At 38.8% G+C, this 20880-nt stretch overlaps 1 protein-coding gene across 2 annotated transcripts in view; it reads right to left on the bottom strand.

Annotated features, from left to right (window-relative positions):
• Positions 1-20880, bottom strand: part of ATP7A (ATPase copper transporting alpha) — a 113632-nt gene that overhangs the window by 12270 nt on the left and 80482 nt on the right. For both annotated transcript variants that reach the window (XM_066357924.1, XM_066357925.1), the window contains 10 exons: positions 17666-17742; positions 17249-17474; positions 15842-16075; positions 14111-14202; positions 12348-12475; positions 11111-11265; positions 10796-10930; positions 8541-8735; positions 5892-6074; positions 4007-4223 (listed from right to left, as the gene is read on the bottom strand). In XM_066357924.1, the coding sequence (XP_066214021.1) occupies positions 4007-4223; positions 5892-6074; positions 8541-8735; positions 10796-10930; positions 11111-11265; positions 12348-12475; positions 14111-14202; positions 15842-16075; positions 17249-17474; positions 17666-17742 (1642 nt within the window). The remainder of the gene's footprint in view (positions 1-4006; positions 4224-5891; positions 6075-8540; positions 8736-10795; positions 10931-11110; positions 11266-12347; positions 12476-14110; positions 14203-15841; positions 16076-17248; positions 17475-17665; positions 17743-20880) is intronic.

The following is a 20880-nucleotide window of genomic DNA, read 5'->3' as shown; positions in this document are numbered from 1 at the left end:
CAGCCCTCTCTCCTACATCATCTAATTTTCTATCTCTAGTATACATAGTGTATCTTTTTAAAAAAATCCCCTAGGCCCTGGCAGGTTGGCTCAGTGGTAGAGCATCGGCCTGGCGTGCAGGAGTCCTGGGTTCGATTCCCGGCCAGGGCACATAGGAGAAGCGCCCATCTGCTTTTCCACCCCTCCCCCTCTCCTTCCTCTCTGTCTCTCTCTTCCCCTCCCGCAGCCGAGGCTCCATTGGAGCAAAAGATGGCCCGGGCACTGGAGATGGCTCCTTGGCCTCTGCCTCAGGCGCTAGAGTGGCTCTGGTCGCGACAGAGTGATGCCCCGGATGGGCAGAGCATCGCCCCCTGGTGGGCGTGCCGGGTGGATCCTGGTCGGGCGCATGCGGGAGTCTGACTGCCTCCCCGTTTCCAGCTTCAGAAAAATACAAAAAAAAACAAAATCCCTTTATCTCACATAATTTTTTTTTAACAAGAAAGACAGACAGACAGACAGGAAGGGAGAGAGATGAGAAGCATCAATTCTTCAATGCAGCACCTTAGTTGTTCTTTGATTGCTTTCTCATATGTGCCCTGATGGGGGGGGCTACAGTAGAGTGAGTGACCCCTTGCTCAAGCCAGTGACCTTGGGCTCAAGTCAGTAACCTTGGGCTCAAGCAAGCGACCTTTGGGCTCAAGCCAGCGACCATGGGGTCATGTCTACGATCCCATGCTCAAGCTGGTAACTTCAGGGTTTCGAACCCGGGTCCTCAGCATCTCAGGCCAACACTATCCACTACGCCACCGCCTGGTCAGGCTCACTAACCTTTTTAGCTACTGTCTCATTTCTCTGCTTCTACATATATAACAAAACTTCTCCAAAGTGTTGACTCTGTTAGCTATCTCCAATTGGTATCTTCTCATTCTCTTGTGAACGCACTGTGATAAAACTTCTGTTTCTACTACAATACTTCAGAGAATCATTCATAAAATAAGTACACCAGCGACCTTTACTTTTCATTACCTAATGGCAAATTACCCATCCTCATTTTACTTGTCTTATTAGCAGCATTTTACCCAGTTCATCCAACACTCCTTGAAATACTTTTTCCACTTGGCTTCTAGGATACCACATTCTGAGGAGTTACCTCTTCACTCTGCACTTCTCCTTCTTTTCTGATTCTTCCTCACCTCGATGACCTGTCAGCAAGCTTCCAGACACATCTGGAAAAGGACCACTTCTTATGACCTCCACTGTCACCACACTGGTCCCAGCAACCATTACCTTTCCCCTTGACTACAGCACTAAATCATCTCCCTGCTCCTGCCCTTCCCACAACAGTGCATCTTCACCAGAGCAACCAGAGTAATCATTTTAAGACAGTAAATCATATTCTGTCACTGGTCCACAGAAAACTCTCCACTGGCTACATCTCAGGACAGCTCCCTCTCTGGCCTCATCTCTTACCTCACACCCACACATGTCCTCTGCTGCAGCCACATTCTTCTCCTTGATGTTCCTGAAACTAGTCAAGCAGGCTCCTGTCTCAAGGGTTTTTTTTCTTTTCTTCTTTTCGAAGTGAGAGGAGAGATAGAGAGACAGACTCCCACATGCGCCCTGACCGGGATCTATCTGGCAACCCCCGTCTGCGGCCGATGCTCTGCCCATTTGGGGCCATGCTCACAAAATGAGCTATTTTTAGTTCCTGAGGTGGAGGCTCCATGGAGCCATCCTCAGCGCCCAGGCCAATGTGCTCAAGCCATGGCTGTGGGAGGGGAAGACAGACAGAGAGAAGAGAAAAGGGGAGGGGTGGAGAAGCAGATGGGCGCTTCTCTTGTGTGCCCTGACTGGGAATCAAATCCAGGACATCCACTAGCTGGGCCTACACTCTACCACTGAGCCAAATGGCCAGGACCAACTCAAGGCTTTTATACTTAACATTCCTCCTGCCTGGGATGTTCTGATCACAAATATCTACGTAACTTTCTCCTTCCCCTTCCTCAGGTTTTTGCACAAATACCATCTTCTCAATGAGGTCTCCCTTGATCATCCTATATAAAATAAGACCCACTACTCCCAGCATTCCTTACACCCCTTAAGCTTCTTTATTTTCCTCTATCAGACATTTTATAAATATACATAAATAAAATTATATATATAATAAAACTTTATTTACTATATATAAAATAAAATTATATATATTTATATATATAAATATAATTTATTTGTTCACTCTCTTGTGTTCCCCCACCAGAAATATAAGTTCCATGAGACAGGGACTTTGTCTACTCTATTCACTGCCGATTCTTTAGTGTCTTGAACAGTGCTTAATAAAAGTCGTCACACGAACAAAAATTACTCTGTATCAGTGTGCTTGATACTAGAAGTTCATAAAAAAATAATACAGAAAAAAAGAAAAATAATACAGAAATTACAGTGTAGGAGAATCAGAAAGGTAAATAAAGACTTTTTATGCAGTGTGCCTTGTACAATAACAGAGACTGAGCACAGTTACAATTTACACAGAAGAGCAAACATCTCTGCCTATGTATGTCAGCCAGTGAGGGCTTGGTTGAAGAGAGATATGAGCAGAGTCTCCCCCACAGAGACAGAACCCAAGGAGGCAGGACACACAGCATAGGGAACAGACCGTGAACAAAGTCCAGAGAGACTGGACTTTGTCCTGCAGGAGACAGAGCCCACAAAGTTGGAATCATTAACGGAATTCTACAGGAGGGCTTCAGGCTGTCTGCCTGAAACAGAAATTTTCTGAGGGGTGAGCACATTCCTCCAAAGGTTCATGATTCAACAGTAGGTTCTAAGCCACCATAATAAAAGGTATTAGTAAGTAACATAATCAGATTTGCATGTTAGCAGAATCAGCCATGGGTGGGAGGTGCTGAACACTTAGGTGGGTATATCCTGTTTTGGGGAAGGTGAATGGACCCACAAAAGACTAAAAAAAAAACAGGCCTTGGCTAGAGACAGGAATTTGGGAGTCGTGGTGGAAGTCCACACGTGGTAGAAAAAGCGATAGGCACAAATTAGATTGTGCAAACAGAGCATGTAAAATGAGAAAAAGACAAAGAACAAAACTCTGAGCACAGGAGAAAAGAGGAATCAGAGGAGGATTGAAAAGAACAGCCAGGTTAGTGCTAAATGAGAGAAGAATCTAGAGAAAGCAGAGTCATGGAGACAAGAGCTTTTGGAAGGAAGAAATGGTCAGTGTTGTCAAATGCTTTAGTAAAGTCATGCAGTCAAGACTAAGAAGTGCCATGGCAGAGGGTACTGAATAAGGCCCTCTGTGGGCTTAAAGGCCATCAGTGGGCTTAAAGGGCAGTTGCAGTAGTATGGATGGGGCAGAAGCCAGATGACACAGTGAACAAGTGAACTCAGCAAGCCTAGGCTAGTATTTCAAGAGGCTTGGCTATAAAGCGAAAAATAGGACAAAATGCTGATGGAGATACACTGATTTTGATGGAAGACATGTTTATATGTTTAGGAGAAGGACCTACTACAGAAAGAGAGTTGAAAAATAAAGGAACAGGACACAAACGAGAGGGAGGTCCCTGAGGACTCAAGAGAGGGTGCGACTCAGAGCAGGGACCAGGGATTTGCTAGGACAAGATGAAGGATAGCTCTTCCCCTGAAGAAGGAATAAATCTGGGAGGAAAGAGCCCGTGTCTGGGAGCCTTGATTTTCTAAGTGAAAAATAATCCCCATAATGGCCTTAAAGGCCACAGGATTGTGTGAAGGATAGAAAAGGTTTGGAGTAGCTGCGATGATAAATAAAAGAAAACTGAAATAAGGTGGAAGGTCATCACCACACTGTGGAGTCACGGAGCCCAGATGGAAACTGTGCTCAAGTAACGAGCGAAGTGATTAGGGGCTGGCAGTAAAACTGATCCAACAGAATGACGCCATAACACTAACCTTCGTTGCTTATAGAACAGTTCAGGATTCTGAAGTCAGACATCAGTTAGAAACTGCCCCACAATTGCAGCCACAAAGAAAATGAGCTTACTTGAGAGCTGGGCATCAATACTCATGGACGACGATGCTGACGACTGTTCATTACTTGCATCAACCTGAATCAGGGATGCATTTTTAATATTATTTTCCTCTATCTTCCAGTCATTCTTATGTAGCAAGCCTTCGATATTGGTGACTTTACAGCTAATACCACAGCCGGGCACAACCTGGAAATCCTTGCAGGTACCCAAGGTTTCCGTGTCCAGCTCCTAGCGAAGAGAAACAGATGGCATTCCACTGTGGTTGTCATAATCCAAGGTCATCATTAGTGAGATCAAAGATGACTGTGGGCTAACTATAAATGTTTAGAATAAAATGATCACTCATCATTGCCTTTGAGAGTAGATTTTAATAAGGACAGAGAAACAGAGTGCTGAGTATAATGTTCAGTCACAGGAAGACTTCAGCATCCTTTGTTTTAATCCCACTTTCTAAAATGTATACCAAGCTTAGGGAAAGAAAACATGGCAAGTTTATCAATATCCTCTGCCCTTTCCACTAGAGAATCACAAGTTAAATATCTAATTCTATCATCAAGTTAGATCTTCTGTTCGGTACAGGGCACAGAGTAACAAAGACAGGGCTTTCACTTCTCGAGTGCCTCTCTAGAATAATTCTGTGTCCTTAGTAAGCCAAGGACTTCGGGCTCTTTAGATCGGCATCCTCTCTGCTGCTCCATGTATGTGTAAAGAACCCAGGTCAATAACAGTAAGAAGTAAAAAGGAAAAACTGAATAAAGAAATGGCAACATCAATGGTAGAAATTGCCATGTTTTAACTGTAAAAGTAAGTGAGATAACTTACAAAGAACTTGTACAGAACATGGAGGAAAAGGTAAACAATCCTATGAAAAAACTGGCAGATGGGTTACAAAAAAAGAAATTCAAATGGCTAATACACATATAAAAAGATGCTCAACTCTTTTCATAATTTAAAAAATGAAAAACAAACCATCAATGAGTTTACATTTTTGGCTTATTATATTGGAAAAAAATAAAGTGTTGGAAAGAATGTGGGGAAAGGGGAAGTGAGAACCTCCAGTGAAAGCACACACTGGTACAGCCTTCTGTGTGCGTGTTGGTCATGTTTGTCACGTAGGCACCGGTGATATTCATCAAAATTTAATTGCATGCATCCTTTGATCTAGCAATTGCATTTCTAGGCATTTAAAATAGAGTTGAGTTGAACTTGCAAAAGCTGATAAGGATGTTAACTGTACATTACAGGAGCCAAAACCTAATCATGCAATAGAACAGAATATAGCCATTATAAAAAATGAGGCACATTTATATGTTCTGATACAAAAAAAAACATTTAATAAAATTTTAAAAACAAAGTACCAAAGACTGGTCATTGTGAGACCTTTCTATGTAAAGTTTAAAAATCAATAAATGTATATATTTTGTTATATGCATTAAAAGTAGTTAACAGACGCACACTAGTGAATACTGTAAAAATTATTGAATGGTAAACTTTATAGTATGGGAATTGTATCTCAATAAAGCTGTTAGCTGAAAAGACTGTTAGCAGGTTAACATGAGTTAAATTTTGGAGAGAGGAATTATGAAAGTGGGTAAGGAATGAGGCTTTCTCATTATATAACACTCTATCTGAGGTTTCCTACCATAAATATGTATTATTTCTATTTTAATTTTTTAGTCAACAGGGGTTATCTGTGTAGGGTTATAATTAATTTGTTTTCATTTTTAGGTTTTTCTGTATGAATAATCTAAGACATTATAAAACAAAATAAGAAAATCCAAGTCTCTCCAAGCCTTATACCAACTATATATGTAAATCATAGTCAAACGCCAGTTTGATTTTGGTCTAATTGCAATAGGACATGACTATATTAATAAACAAGGGAAAAAAACATACCTGCTTGCAGTATTTGGTTATGGCTGCTCCCAGAGGGTGTTCGCTGTTGCTTTCAGCAGTTCCCACAATTGCCAGGATCTTATTGCATGATATTCTATTACTTTCCACCAGAACCTTTACTTGACTCACTACTGGGGTCCCATGGGTAATGGTTCCAGTTTTATCAAATACCACTACCTTTACCTGTAAGAAAAGTAAAATATAATGCACCTATATGACTTGATCATCGCTAATATCACTTTTCCAGAAATAAGAAAATGGTTTACTTCATTATTTAAAAAAATATTTTAGCTATTAATTTCATAGAAAGGAGAGATAAGGGAGAGAGAGAGAAAGGCGGGAGAGGAGCAAGAAGCATGAACTCATAGTAGTTGTTTGTTGTGTGTGTCTTGACCAGGCAAGCCCGGGTTTTGAACTGGAGACCTCAGCATTCCTGGTTGATGCTTTATCCACTGAGCTACCACAGGTCAGGCAAAAAGGTTTACTGCTTAATAAACTTCGACTTAAACTGTCTTTGGGAAAATAAATGGAAGAAACAAAAAGGGAAGAAATTCTCTTAGTTACACCTAAACTCCCCCTACTGCAAATATTTACCCAGTATTGTGGATACATGTTGAACAACTAAAACTAATTGTTTGCCTGACCAGGTGGTGGTGCAATAGATAGAATGTTGGACTAGGATGCCCAGGACCCAGGTTCGAGACCCAAAGGTCGCCAATTTGAGCACAGGATCATCTGGTTTGAGCAAAAGCTCACCAGCTTGGACTCAAGGTCACTGGCTCGAGCAAGGGGTTACTCGGTCTGCTGAAGGTCCACGGTCAAGGCACATATGAGAAAGCAATCAATGAACAACTAAGGTGTTGCAACGAAAAACTGATGATTGATGCTTCTCATCTCTCTCCGTTCCTGTCTGTCTGTCCCTATCTATCCCTCTCTCTGACTCTCTCTCTCTGTTTCTTAAAAAAAAACAAAAAGAAAACCCCACTAATTGTTAAAGGTTGACTCTTCATAGTTAATTAAGAGATGCCTCTAATGCCTGCAAGAAAAGATAAAGGCTTTAAATAGTAATGCATTACATATCTACAGGGGAAATCCAGGCATTAGGCAGACACACAAATACATATATATTTATTTATTTTATTGATTTTTGGAGAGAGGGGAGAAGCAGGAAACATTTACTCAGAGTACATAGTTGCTTCCTGTACCAGCCTTAACCAGGCAAGCTCATGGATTCAAACCAGTGATCTCAGTGTTCCAGGTCGCCGCTCTATCCACTGCGCTGCCACAGGTCAGGAGGAAGACACTTCTAAGAGAAAGGTAAGTAATGAAGTTGAACTGAGAGCCCCAGCTAAGTCCTGCTGGGCTGCTTTGACTTTATTGGATCTAGATGAGAAGCTTGGTCTGAGAAGAGACAGCACGGGGAACCAATGAGAGAAACACAGCCCCAACAGGAAAAAGAGTCTGGAATTAGAGAACACAGTCACCTCACGGTAAACTCGGGATACAAACCTTGAAAAATGAATAGCTTCAGGAACTGAGATGAAAAAATATGACAACTAACTACAAAGCATGACTCCTGACAAGACAAAAAAAATAGCTATAAAGGATATTATGGAGACGAGTAAACTGGAGGACAGACTATAGAAATAGAACTATTTCAGTATTCATTTCTTGATTTTGAACTTTGTGCTGTGGTTATGTAAGAAAATGTCCTTCTTAGGAAAAGAAGCCGATATCTGCAGGAAAGGGTATGCGGAAGTTCCTTATACTATTCTTGCAATTTTCCTTTAAGTTTAAAATTAAATCAAAATTTAAAAAAATAAAAAAAAAAATTAAAAATCAGCCTGACCTATTGTGGCACAGTGGATAAAGCATCGACCTGGAACTCTGAGGTTGCCGGTTCAAAACCCTGGGCTTGCCTGGTCAGGGCAAGTGTGGGAGCTGATGTTTCCTGCTCCTCCCCCTTCTCCCCCACAAAATGAATAAATAAAATCTTTTTTAATTAATTAATTAAACCATTATAAAAACTAATAGGCTGTATTCACTGGCCAGACGGGGTTTCAATCTGTTCTAAACTGTTTTCTGTGTTTACTACATGCATGCACCTGTATATAGTTTATATCCTCCTAGTAAGAACATAGAAGGAACATGGTCTCAGGTGAAGTCAAGTAGCCTTGATTGAGATTGCTATGAAAATCCTAATATGAGAGACCAGGGATAGAATTATATTCCTGAGGTCATAGTTGCAAACTCATCTGGTGGCAGAAAGGCCAAGAAACTGCAATGTCACCACAAGTACTATCTCACAGTGACGAACACAAACATGGAGTCGCACAAATAGGTTATAAGCCTGAAATACCTGGACAAACACCTTTTCTATTTTCCTGCCCTAAAGACTGTTCTAGTCTGAGCTGCGATCAGACTCCGGCATTTCCACAGCAGCATCTGCTCTGGAGAGTAGGACTCGAGTAGCTCTAGAGATATGAGATAACCAAGGCCAATATGGGCCAGAACCAAAAGAACACCTTTCCTCCCTCAACCCTCAGCTAGCTTAGGGACCAGGTGGAAATAATTTAGGACTCTGTTTCTCAGTCAGGGTACTCTTGCCATTTTGGATGGGATCGTTTTTAGTTCTGGGGACTATCTTACCTTGTGAGCCATCTCCAGGGGCTCCCCACCTTTGATTAGTATGCCATTTTGAGCACCTACTCCTGTCCCCACCATCACAGCAGTTGGAGTCGCCAGACCCAGTGAGCAGGGGCATGCAATACACAGAACTGTGATAGAGGCTTGGAAAGCAAAGCGTATGATGGTTTCTGTTCGGGAGATACTCCTGTTGTAGCCCTTTAGAAGAAAGGCAGGAATTTTGGTTACTGGCTTAGAGCTGTACAAAAGAAAAGAAATAAAGCTTAACCCTACTATAAAAAACTCAATTTTGCAGTCACACATATTCCTACTTAAGCTACCAACGTCTATCTATGTCTTAGTCACTCGTAAGAAAACACTTTTTTTAACTTTATGAATAAAAGAAAGTGTGACAAAACCGGTAAACAACTCATGGTCCCCAAATCAAGATTTTAATTTTACTGATTCAGGTACAAAATATGGAGTGAATATAAGGAACATAAAAGTTCTTTTTTCCTGTCATAATGAGAGTGTTTTTATTATTAGGGACTTTTAAAAAGAGCTTCAAACATGAGACCTAATTCTCAACAAATCTGATCCCAAACAACAGGAATTCTGAATCTCTGTATACTGAGACCACAAATCTGCCTTTCACACTATTCTCTGAAGACAATGAAAAAAACCATCCAGCATGCAAAAGATTAATTATAATTCAATAAAATTATTTTGGACATAACAATGTGAACTGAGTATATCTGGTAGTATAGCTCTTAACGACAGTGAATATTTGCTTATGTGGGTAAATCTGATTGACTGCATTAGGGAAATCCCCTAAGATTTCCTTGAATTTATGATACACACTCCAAAATGCCTCCAGCAATCCTCTCGTTCAATGTGTACTTAACCACCTGCATCACTTACAGAAATTGTTTTATATTGTACTTAATCACCATATCATGGAATAGATACACAGTTGTGATGATTCTACTTGTTCTTTAATGGAGAGGACAAACTGCATAAAACACTGTACAGAACAGCATTTTTTAAAATAAAGAAACACAACAAAGTAAAACTTTCATAGTAGTAATGGTTTTACAGTGCTAGTTTCTTATTAAATTCTCAAATACTTAAACTAAACATTCATCTAAGAATTGTATATCTATACAGTAAGAGTTGGAAGGGCCTGACCAGGCGGTGGCGCAGTGGATAGAATGTCGGACTGGGATGCGGAAGACCCAGGTTCAAGACCCCAAGGTTGCCAGCTTGAGCGTGGGCTCATCTGGTTTGAGCAAAGCTTGGACCCAAGGTCGCTGGCTTGAGCAGGGAGTTACTCAGTATGCTGAAGGCCCATGGTCAAGGCACATATGAGAAAGCAATCAATGAGCAACTAAGGTGTCGCAATGAAAAATTGATGATTGATGCTTCTCATCTCTCTCCGTTCCTGTCTGTCTGTCCCTATCTATCCCTCTCTCCGTCTCTGTAAAAAAAAAAAAAAAAAAAAAGAGTGTTGGAAGGGACTTTCATAAACATCTAAGCTTATGTCTTTGTATATGTCATATGTGCATGTTTTTACCTACACTAATTCCAATCCTTCTGTTAGGTATTATTATCATTCTGTTACAGATAACAAAGTTGAGGCCAAGAGAAGCTAAGTGACTTAAAGATTATCTCTAACACGAGGCACAGTGCAGGTCTACTTGACCATTTTATGACACCATATTTTAGAGATTACCATACAACTAGAGAGAAACAGGCACTAATACTACCTTTTATTTATAAAGCATTTAATAAATTACTAAGTGGTTGGTTTTTTACTTAGTGTTGCTAATATACCATCTTACTTAACTTTCACAACAACTACAAGTTATGCAGGATGGGATCATTAAAATCTCACTTTAGAGGTGAGGAAAACGAAAGTCAGAGAGAAATTTTAGTTGACCTAAGATCACACAGACGGTGTGTGGCAGAGTGGAGACCCCGAGGTTTTCCTTAATAAATCTACAGTATTTGTGAAAGCAAAATCAGGCTGGAAATGAGACTAAGTATAAGATATAAATGTTCAGTACTTGCTTTGGGAAAATCACAAGTCATAATAAAAAACACATTTCCAAAGTGAAATTTTTTATATTTATAGAAATGCAAATGTTATTCTTATCACCCTCTGACTCCAGTCCCTTAAAGATACTGGTAATTATTAAGGGTATTTTCCTATTCATTACTTATGCAAACAATTCACAAACCGTTTTACATATGGTAAAGAATTCTGGCATGTCACTTACAGGAAAGTAGGTTTCCACAACTTGAAATTTCAAAAATCCAATTATAATCCAAACCAAGAGGGTAGCGATGGAAATAATAACAATAAAAGGAACAAAGTAGCCACTGAGTTTGTCTGCAAATTGCTGGATAGGAGCCTGGAATTTAATAATAATAATAATATAATAAATAATAATAACACAGAAATCAAAGTCTCCTTTTCATAATAGAACACAAACAAAACTATTCTAATAAACTCCATATTAATACAAATAGAATTAATCAAAGGAAAATATGAAAACTAAATAAAGATTTATCCTGAGTGGGCTTTAACTTACCTTTGATGTTTGTGCCTCCTCCACGAGTTTGACAATTTGAGAAAGGGTTGTGTCTGCTCCGACATGGGTCGCACGGATAAGCAGTGACCCATTCTGGTTAATGGAACCTGCAATCACCGTGCTGCCAGGTTTCTTAGCTACAGGCATTGCCTCCCCTGTGTAAGTTATAAAGACAGATTTAGGGCCTGACTAGTGGTGGCTAAGTGGATAGAGCAGTAACCTGGGATGCTGAGGTCCCAGGTTCAAAACCTCGATGTTGCTGGCTTAAGCGTAGGCTTATCAGTATGATACCAAGGTCGCTAGATTGAGCAAGGGGTCACTGACTCAGATTGAGCCCCTCAATCAAGGCACATAATGACAAGCAATCAATGAACAATTAAAGTGATGCAACTAAGAGCTGATGTTTCTCATCAACTTTTCCTTCCTGTCTTTGTCTCTGTCTCTCTTTCAAAAATAAATAAATAAATAAATAAAGAGCCTCTTGGAGCTCCACCCTATTCTTCAGTCACTGGTTCTCAGCCTATTCCCAAGGAGCATTTAGAAATGTGGGAGGGATTTCCTGTTTGCAATAATTACTTGTGGGGCACGGGGTGCTGCTGTTCCAATTTAGTGGGACACGGTCATGGACACTAAATGTACTACAGTGTGCAATAGAGTCCCCCACAACTAAGAACTGTCCCATTCAAATGGCAACAGCACCCCTACTGAGAAAAACAGAGTCCTAAATCCCCCGGGTCCCTAGGCTGAGCCTCATCTGGCACTGACAGATGGTCGAGGGAGGAAAGGTGTTCTTTTGGTTCTGGCCCAGGTTGGCCTTACTTGTATCAGATCTCTAGAGCTACTCGAGTCCTACTCTCCAGAGCAGATGCTGCTGTGGAAAAGCCAGAGTCCCATCCCAGCTCACACTACAACAGTCGTTAGGGCAGGAAGACAAAATAGGTAACTGGTCATCTAAATTTGCCAAAGCTTATTGAGTGCTGCCGCAGAATCAGACAATTCCCTTTGGTGATGCATTCTAGTGATTAACAATACTCAGTGAAAAGAGCCTTCACTAGCATAACTAAAACCACATAGTAAATCCTCAGAAATTGACTTCATCCAGTCTTAAAAGGAACTCATTCACTTTGCTCATTATTTAGTCATTCTAGTTTCTATGAAAAGCTCTGCACCTTTCCTGCCTACTTTTCATTAACACTTCGGACTCATTTCACCTTCCTGACCCTCTGAGAGGACATACCTGTGATGAGCGACTCATCTACCATAGAATGTCCTTCAGTAACACGACCATCCACTGGGAATTTGCCTCCTGGAACCACTTTAATGATGTCTCCGCGCTGTACGAGTTCCACATCTACCTGTTCTTCACTGGATATGAGTTAAAATAAAAAGCATTATGACAATATGCTTCTCATGGTCTTTTCCATGCGAGCTTTTTAGTTCATATCAAGTTTGTGGCTCCATAACTGTTAGCAATGGAAGCCAGACCAGCATTTAAGCTAGGAACCACACGTCAGTCCTATTCACTGGGGGGGAACAACTCAGTGCCTGGCACAAAGCAGGCACTCTAAATTTTTATTAAATTATCATTGTACAAATAAATGAAGACTTTAAAAATAAAAAAATTAAAAAAATAAATGAAGACTTTAAAAAACAATGAAATGGGTTTTATTTAACTAAACAATTTATGTATTGTATAAATTTGCCTAAATATTTTGAGTATACAAATGAGAAATACAAATCAAGCCTTTAGCTCTTCCAGTTATAGGTAACACAGGAGTTATAAAACAAATTAAATGACACTACACGGAAGTACAGAGACAAACCCAGACTGTGGGATGTTAAACAGAACTGATGGGTATTTCTTTGACAAATCAACTGTATGAAGAGGGAGAAGGATAGGGAGAGGGAGAAGTAGGGAGGAAGGAGGTAAAAAGAGAAAGATGAGCTGTTCTAGATTAAAAGAAACATGCAGTCAGGCCCTGGCTAGTTGGCTAGTGGTAGAGTGTTGGCCAGTGTGTGAAGTCCTGGGTTCAATTCCCAAGCAGGGCGCACAGGAGAAGCGCCCATCTGCTTCTCCACTCCTCCCCCTCTCATTCCACCCTGTCTCTCTCTTCCCCTCCTGCAGCCAAGGCTCCATTGGAGCAAAGTTGGCCCAGGCGCTGAGGCGGCTCCCTGGCCTCCACCTCAGGTGCTAGAATGGCTCTAGGCACAAAGGAGCAACGCCCCAGATGGGCAGAGCACTGCCACCTGGTGGGCATGAGAGTGGATCCCGGTTGGACATATGCGGGAGTCTGTCTGTCTGCCACCCCCCACTTCTTACTTTGGAAAAATACCAAAAAAAAAAGAAAAAAAGAAACATGCAGTCAAACCCATGGACCTTGTTTGAATTCCATTTCAAACAATGAATCTTAAAACACTTTGAAGATAACAGGAGAAATGTGAATATGGACTACATATTAGATGATGTTAAAGAGTTTTTGTTCATTTTTTTAGCTACAAGATAGTATTATAGTTATATAAGGATATGTCATTTTTTTAAAGATACTATAGGAATATTTAGCAGTAAAATAATATGAATAGAATTTACTTTAAATTTAAAATACTATGCCAATAACAGAAAGAGAGTATGTACAGATGAAGTAATGTGTGGCAAAATGTGAATACAGGCAGTCCCTGGGTTATGAACAAGATAGTTCTGTAGGTTTGTTCTTAAGTTGAATTTGTATGTAAGTTGAAATAGGTACATCCACCTATTAAATGCAACTTAGACAGATATTTGTCTTAATATAGTGTTTATTTTTACCTTTCTGTGCATACAAATACTTAAACATTTTCAAACCTACAGAACCTCTCTCGTTTGTAACCCAGGGTCTGCCTGTACTTGTTAAACCTGGGAGATGGAGCATGTGCACTCATTATACTCTTCTGTCTACTTCTGTGTATGTTTGATATTTTCATAAGGAGTTAAAAAGGAAAAGTGGGAAGAATGAAGATAAATACCTCAAGAGGATATTATCAGAGTCAAGAGTTACGATAGTTGCTTCTGTAGCTTGTAGTGAAATTAGCTTGGCAAGAGCTTCTGATGTTTTGCCCTATAAATTAAAAAAGATTGTCAACAATACAAAGGGAGAAAAAGCCCAGATCTTACCTAAAATAGATATAACCTTTAATATTTACCCAAAAGACAGAGTTAGGAATATTCAGGAAAATATTTCAGCCCTGCCTGGGTAGCTCCATTGGTTAGAACATCATCCTGACACTCCAATGTTGTGGGTTCGATTCCCAGTCAGGGCACGGACAAGAATCAACCAATAGATGTATAAATAAGTGCAATAACAAATCGATGTTGCTCCCTCTCCCTTCTTCCTTCTCAATAAAATCAATAAATTAACAAAAGAAAAGATTTCACTTCAAAAATATGAAGGACACAAAATATAAAATGTATAATCTATAATTTATGAATAAATAATATAAATTAATAAGAAAAACATCAGGATGCCAATAGGTACACAGGTAAAGGATGTAACTAGGCAACTCATTTAAGAAGAAATACAAACCTGGTGTGCGGGAAAATGTTTATCCCTGCTATTAATGGAATAAATGCAAACCAAAGAAATTCTATTAATATACCATTTCATGACAACTAACTTAGCAAGAATTTAGATAGAAGTCATGCTGATAAAATTTTAGTAAAATACTTTACTAACATACCCTTGCTGGCAAAAATTATTTCAACCTGGAGCATAAACCACAGAAAGAGTTATGTCTTTTAATCATATGCTTTGTAATTTATCCTAAAACACTAACTCAATAGAAATGGCATTAGATATGAATATGCTATCTAAAATTAAAAATTAAAAATAATTTGAGGACAAAACCAGAATGGTTTAGCAAATTAAAGATCATTGATTTGACAGAATATTATTCAGAAATGCCAAATAATAATTATCTAGGCTGCAAAAATGGAAAAAAAACTTTACAGTGTTAAAGGTACAAAGTGGTATGTAATACTGTGCTTACCACTCTGGAAAATATAAATGTATATGTTGTCTGATGGTTGGTGGCACAGTAGACAGAGCATTGACATGGGATGCTGAGGTCTTAGGTTCAAAACCCTGAAGTCACTGGCTTGAGCGGGGCATCATCGACATGATCCTATGGTCACTGGCTTGAGCCCAAGTTGCTGGCCTGAGCAAGGGGTCACTGGCTCAGCTGTAGCCCCCAGTCAAAGCACATATGAGAAGCAATCAGTGAACAACTAAAGTGCCACAATGAAAAATTGATGCTTCTCACCTCTCTTCCTTCCTGTCTATTCCTCTCTCTCATTAATTAAAAAATATATATAGATATAGATATATAAACATATATGGAATATTATTAGAAAGTGATTTCCATTATAGCATGAGATTATGGGTAAATTTTTCCATCATTTTAAATCCTGCAGTCATATCAATTTTTCCATCAAAAATGTGATATAAATAAATATTTCTCAAATGCCTCTCTCATGAAATAAACACAGATATACTCTACTATCTACAGTGTTAATTCCATAAATTTGGTAAATCTTCTAAGGAAATACTTAACTTAAAATTATTGCCAAAAAAATAACTACTTCTTTCAGAAAATGATCAACGACATCAATCAATATATATTTCCAATAATTTGTCTAGAAAATATTATGGTCATTTATCCACCCAAGATTTTAATAAATGCCACCTTTTCTGACTTTACCTTTGCTATATGTTCCAGCCACCGACCTAGTGCAATAAACACAAATAGCATAGGAGGTGTGTCAAAGAAAGTAATCGGGTTCACTTTGGCTCTCTCATACATCGCGACCAGAAGAATGACTAAAGAGTAGGCGAACGCAATGGTGGTGGCCAGCACGATCAGGACGTCCATATTCGCAGTTTTATGTTTCAGTGCTTTGTAGGCCTGAATGTAGAAGTACCAGCCTCCGAAAAACTGCGATATAGAAACAATAACCATTGCTTTTAAAAAAAATACTGAAATTCACATACACACAGCAATAACTAAGATATAGTATCAATGTTAACTTCCTTTGACTTGTACCTAATCCATAAACACTAAGGAGAGATTTTAAACTGAAACAATAGTTTGTATTTTAGCAGATTTGCCTGTGCAAAGATTCAAATTACTGTGCAAACCCTTGGAACTATCCTTTATGGTCCAATGGATATTCCATAATAAAAACTCAGATGTTTCTTAGAATATTCCCTTTATCCTAGCAAAAACGAGGACTAGGAAAAGAATTACATTTTTTTGACAAGGTTTTTTTTATAGGAAACTCATTTACGCCTTTCCAAAATTCAACCTAAGTGGTACATCACAAGCTATGAGATCTGTTGGCTAGTTTCCTTGGTAAACATAACAAAAAGCTTCTTTTTCATTAGTATTGAGAAACATATTAAGAGTTTCAAAAAAAACATTATTGCCTATACAAGGATCAGAAAAATGAAAACATTAATTAGAAGTGTTCCACAGTAAGAGTTTCCCTCAAAAGACAGTTTGAAAACATACAAAAAGTAATAAATTTAAGTGCCAGGGAAAAAGAATAAAATGAATAATATATAATTATTATAATTATTTTATATAATAAATCAATAAAAAATTAAAGTATATATTTAATATCACTGATAGAAATAAAAACATTTAAAAATATTAAATATATAAACAAAATGTATTTTTTAATTATAAGAGAAAGTTTATTTAGAAAGTTACAGAGGTAGTAGACGTGTGTCAGGTGGGCTGCATGAGTTCAGGATATTTTACTGTAATAATGATTTAAAATATAAAGTTATATACAGTAGCAGATATGAATACAAAATTCATATATGAATATAAATTAAACTCTTATTCGTTAAATCTTATATGGTAAACTTCTAAGGAAATACTTAACTTAAAATAATAAAAACCAAATCTGTTTTGTCATTAAACAATATCCTTAGGGGTTAAGTAAAATTTATTATCTACTTTAACTATTCAGTTTAAGATTATTTTTGTAAAGCAGCCAACATAAAATGATTGGCTCCTGACTAACATCTGCTTTCCAAATGAAAATACCCTTGCCTGCCACATTTAACTACTTTTCATTCTTAATCTGTTCGTTTCACTTGCCTGTACAGGAACACATAATACAAAGGAGAGCAGATTCATAATGGACAATCCCGGCAGGATCTGGCGTTCCAGGAACATGGAAGAATGAATGCTGATCATTTCTTCTTGACTAATGTTCTGGTTATGGTGAAGAGTTGCAAGGTGGTGGTCCATTACCATCATATATATCATCAACCCCATTACAGGGATACAGAAAAACAGGCTCACAAGGAAGGACTGTCTCCATCTTAGGTAGGAAAGAAAAACCATTTTAATAAGTAGCTAATGGTTGAAGAGTCTATGTACACTAGGTAAAAACAAGTTGTGACCACTCTACCAAGTATAAGATGATAGTGTAAAAACAAACATCTCAAAAGATGTTAGATTTGTAACAAGGAGTCCAAATCTGTTTTTCACTGACACTCCAAAAGTACTTACTGTCTTATTTCTCGTTTATGGTCTAGGTGGCTTGCTGACCGATCCTTCTTGACCAAAGAAGCTTCAAAACCTAAGCTCTAAAGGAAATTCATTAGAAAACAATTACTTCACTGAATGCATAAGTATTATGTAGAGAAATTCTAAGCTGTGGTATTGTCATTAAGAACAATTCAATTCAATTACTGAGTACACCTTAATCTGGAGAATACAAAGATGAAGACGCGTTTCCTTTCTTAATTACCTTTGTTTCCAATGTTTCATCAAAGAAATGAATATTTCCTCAATCCTAGTTAGTGTCTATCCTACTGATCTCAAACTAATGATTTAACCCAGGGAAGCTGTCCTAGGCAGAGGTTCTTGTTACATCAAAAGGCAAACTCAATCCTCCAATGAATTAATTTTATAAAGAAGCAGAATCTGTTAACTTGGCCATGCTGACAGAGTGTTTGATTACTCAACCAAGACAGGATTCAGCAGTAAAATCATAAGTCTTACGTTTATCATCTATTAGTATTGGTATATATTAATCAGTTTTTAAAAAACCATTAGCTGTGACATCTATGTATCTATCCATCCATCCCCTAGACAAATAGAGAAAACTGGGTCATCGGCCACAAAAGCTCGCACCATACTAAATATATTATTCAAGGCTTTCCATATGCAGTCTTTATTCTTGTTCTATCAGGAAAAAAATGCAAAGTTGATAAACCTTTAGCCAGACTCAACAAGAAAAAAGAGATCCCAAATAAATCAGAAATAAAGAGAAAGTACAACTGACATCACAAAAATACTAAGGATCATAAAAGAACACTATGAAAAATTATATGCCAACAAATTGGACAACCGAGAAGAAATGAATAAATTTCTAGAGACATACAGTCTTCCAAAAATGAATGAGGAAGAAACAGAAAATATAAACAGACCAACTGCTAACAACAAAATTGAAGTAGTAACCAACAACCTGACAACAAATAAAAGTCCAGGATGAGAAAACTTCACAGGTGAATTCTGCCAAACAGTTAAAAAAGAATTAACATCTACCTTTCTCAAACTATACCAAAAATTTAAATAGGAAGGAACACTTCCAAACTCATTCTACAAGGTCACCATTATCCTGTTACTAAAACCAAAGACATGGCCCTGGCCGGCTGGCTAAGGTGTACAGCATCAGCCTGGCGTGTGAAACTCCCGGGTTCAATTCCCGGCCAGGGCACACAGGAGAAGCACCCATCTGCTTCTCCACCCCTCCGCCGCGCCTTCCTCTCTGTCTCTCTCTTCCCCTCCCGCAGCCAAGGCTCCATTGGAGCAAAGATGGCCCGGGCGCTGGGGATGGCTCTGTGGCCTCTGCCCCAGGCGCTAGAGTGGCTCTGGTAGCAATATGGCGATGCCCAGGATGGTCGCAACATGGCGACGCCCAGGATGGGCAGAGCATCGCCCCCTGGTGGGCACAGCGTCGCCCCATGGTGGGCGTGCCGGGTGGATCCCGGTCGGGCGCATGCGGGAGTCTGTCTGACTGTCTCTCCCTGTTTCCAGTTTCAGAAAAGAAAATGCAAAAAAAATAAAAATAAAAAAATAAAAAATAAAATAAAGGCCATATATGACAAACCCACAGCTAACATCATACTCAATAGTGAAAAGCCGATAGCTATTCCTCTAAGATCAGGAACAAGAGAGGATGCCCCCCCTCACCAGTTTTATTCAATACAGTATTGGAAGTTTTAGCCACAGCAACCAGACAAGAAGAAAAAAATCAAAGGTATCCCGATTGGAGAGGAAGAACTAAAACTGTCATTATTTGCAGAAGACAAGACACCATATATAAAAAGCCCTATAGACTCTACCAAAATCTATTACAAGTAATAAATGAACTCAGTCAAGCTGCAGGACACAAAATGAAAATAAAGAAATCTGTTGTGTTTCTGTACACTAGTCATGAGCTCAGGAAAAGAAATTAAGAAAAAAAGAACACAAACAAAAATTGTCCTCAATTGAAACAAAGTCTTAAAAGAAAACTCCACTTAAGGAAGACAGTAACACCCTGTATTTTCAACTGATAAGGAAAACCCTGCAACTCACATTTGTTGGTATTGTAGCACTGTGATAAGAGCAGGTGTGAGCTTTGGAGTGGGAAAGATAAGGCTCAAATCTCAGCTGTGATACTTACTAGTTACTTTGGACAAGTAACTTAATTTCTCTTATCTTGAGGTTCCTCACCTCCAAAATTAAGATGACCACACCGCTTGTGCGAGTTAACTTAAGAGCTGAGCCCTGGCTGGGTAGATCAGTTGGTTGGGCCTTGTCCTGATAGACCAAGGTTGCCGTAAGATCCCAGGTCAGGGCACATAAAAGTGTCAATCAATGAATGAAAAAATAAGTAGGACCAGTCAATTTCTCTCTCTCTCTCTCTCTGTCTCTCCCATCTTCCTTTCTCTCTCTAAAATAAAAAATAAAAGAGTTGAAGCTTGGCAATCTTGATAACCGACACATAATAGATAGTCAACAATTCTAGCTTCACAAAATGTTAAAGGTATTATTATCTATGCTAATTAGATCTTCTCTGAACTATTTTAAGATTTTATTCATTTTAGAGAGGAGAAGGGGGGGGGGGAGAGAGAGAGAGAGAGAGAGAGAGAGAGAGAGAGAGAGAGAGAGAGATGGGGGGAGGAGCAGGAAGCATCAATTCCCATATGTGCCTTGACCAGGCAAGCCCAGGCTTTCGAACCCATGACCTCAGCATTACAGGTCAATGCTTTATCCACTGCGCCACCACAGACTTATCTGAACTACTAATATGCTTTAGATCATTAGAACACCAATTCTATACCACATTGAAACTTTTAAAGTACTTTCACATGTACTACGACTTAAGATATACTAAAGAACACAAGATGAATTTATCACAAAGAAAAAAGTTTGGTTTTTAAATTTCCTTACTTGACCTTAAAAATATATCATCTGCTTTGACCTAACAAACAACAGAGCATCTAGCAGGATGCTTCAATTTCTTAGTGATTAACATAAACCTTACTCATAACAAATTGTATTTCACTTTCACTTTCTCAATATATTTTAAACTCCTTGTGTTTCTATTTTAAGTCTGTTCCTGATTTATAGTTCCAGTATGCCTTTACCTAACACTTCTGGAGAAATAAAGAAGGCAAACACATTTACATTAAATTTTCAGAAGGATGTTGTCTAGAGTAACCAAAGTGTCA

This window comes from Saccopteryx leptura, chromosome X (assembly GCF_036850995.1).
Source record: "Saccopteryx leptura isolate mSacLep1 chromosome X, mSacLep1_pri_phased_curated, whole genome shotgun sequence".
Lineage (NCBI taxonomy): Eukaryota > Metazoa > Chordata > Mammalia > Chiroptera > Emballonuridae > Saccopteryx > Saccopteryx leptura.
This window is presented reverse-complemented; position numbering and strand designations above follow the sequence as displayed.